The sequence below is a fragment of the Cynoglossus semilaevis genome, chromosome 8 (assembly GCF_000523025.1).
Source record: "Cynoglossus semilaevis isolate Cse_v1.0 chromosome 8, Cse_v1.0, whole genome shotgun sequence".
NCBI lineage: Eukaryota > Metazoa > Chordata > Actinopteri > Pleuronectiformes > Cynoglossidae > Cynoglossus > Cynoglossus semilaevis.
In genome coordinates, this window is record NC_024314.1 from 29,518,026 (window position 1) to 29,518,445 (window position 420).

The 420-nt window shown below is 57.1% G+C and overlaps 1 protein-coding gene across 1 annotated transcript in view; it reads right to left on the reverse strand.

Annotated features, from left to right (window-relative positions):
• The window catches only part of nav3 (neuron navigator 3), a 103,403-nt gene that overhangs the window by 60,790 nt on the left and 42,193 nt on the right, over nt 1–420 (reverse strand). Inside the window, exon 4 of the mRNA XM_017034053.2 lies at nt 163–235. Coding sequence (XP_016889542.1) covers nt 163–235 — 73 coding nt within the window. The remainder of the gene's footprint in view (nt 1–162; nt 236–420) is intronic.

A 420-nucleotide genomic window follows, 5' to 3' on the forward strand; every position in this document is an offset into this window, starting at 1 on the left:
CATATATGTCGCCCCCCGCCCCACAGAAAACCCCCCCCCCCCCCCCCCCCCCCCCCCGTGGTAAATTCCTCTGCCGTCAACTTTAATCCTGTGTCTTGGAAATATTTCTCTTCTCTTCAGAAATGGAAAACCAGCCTCGGAGGTTTGACTGTGGTTCCTTACCTTCTGCTGAGAGCCCTTGTACGTTCACTCCTCTGGCGTCCAGGAAGCTGAGACAGGCGTCCACATTGTCAATCTGTGGAGAAGAAGCTGAGAGTCAGCACAGAGGACGGACGCAGCAGGGACGTCGACGTCCAATCACAGTCTGAGTCAGAGGCTGCTGTCACACATAAAGAACATCATTGTGTGGCTGCTCCCCCTCCATTCCCCCCCCACTCCCCCCCACCCACCCCCCGGCCTGGTAGTGGGACACACTAACCA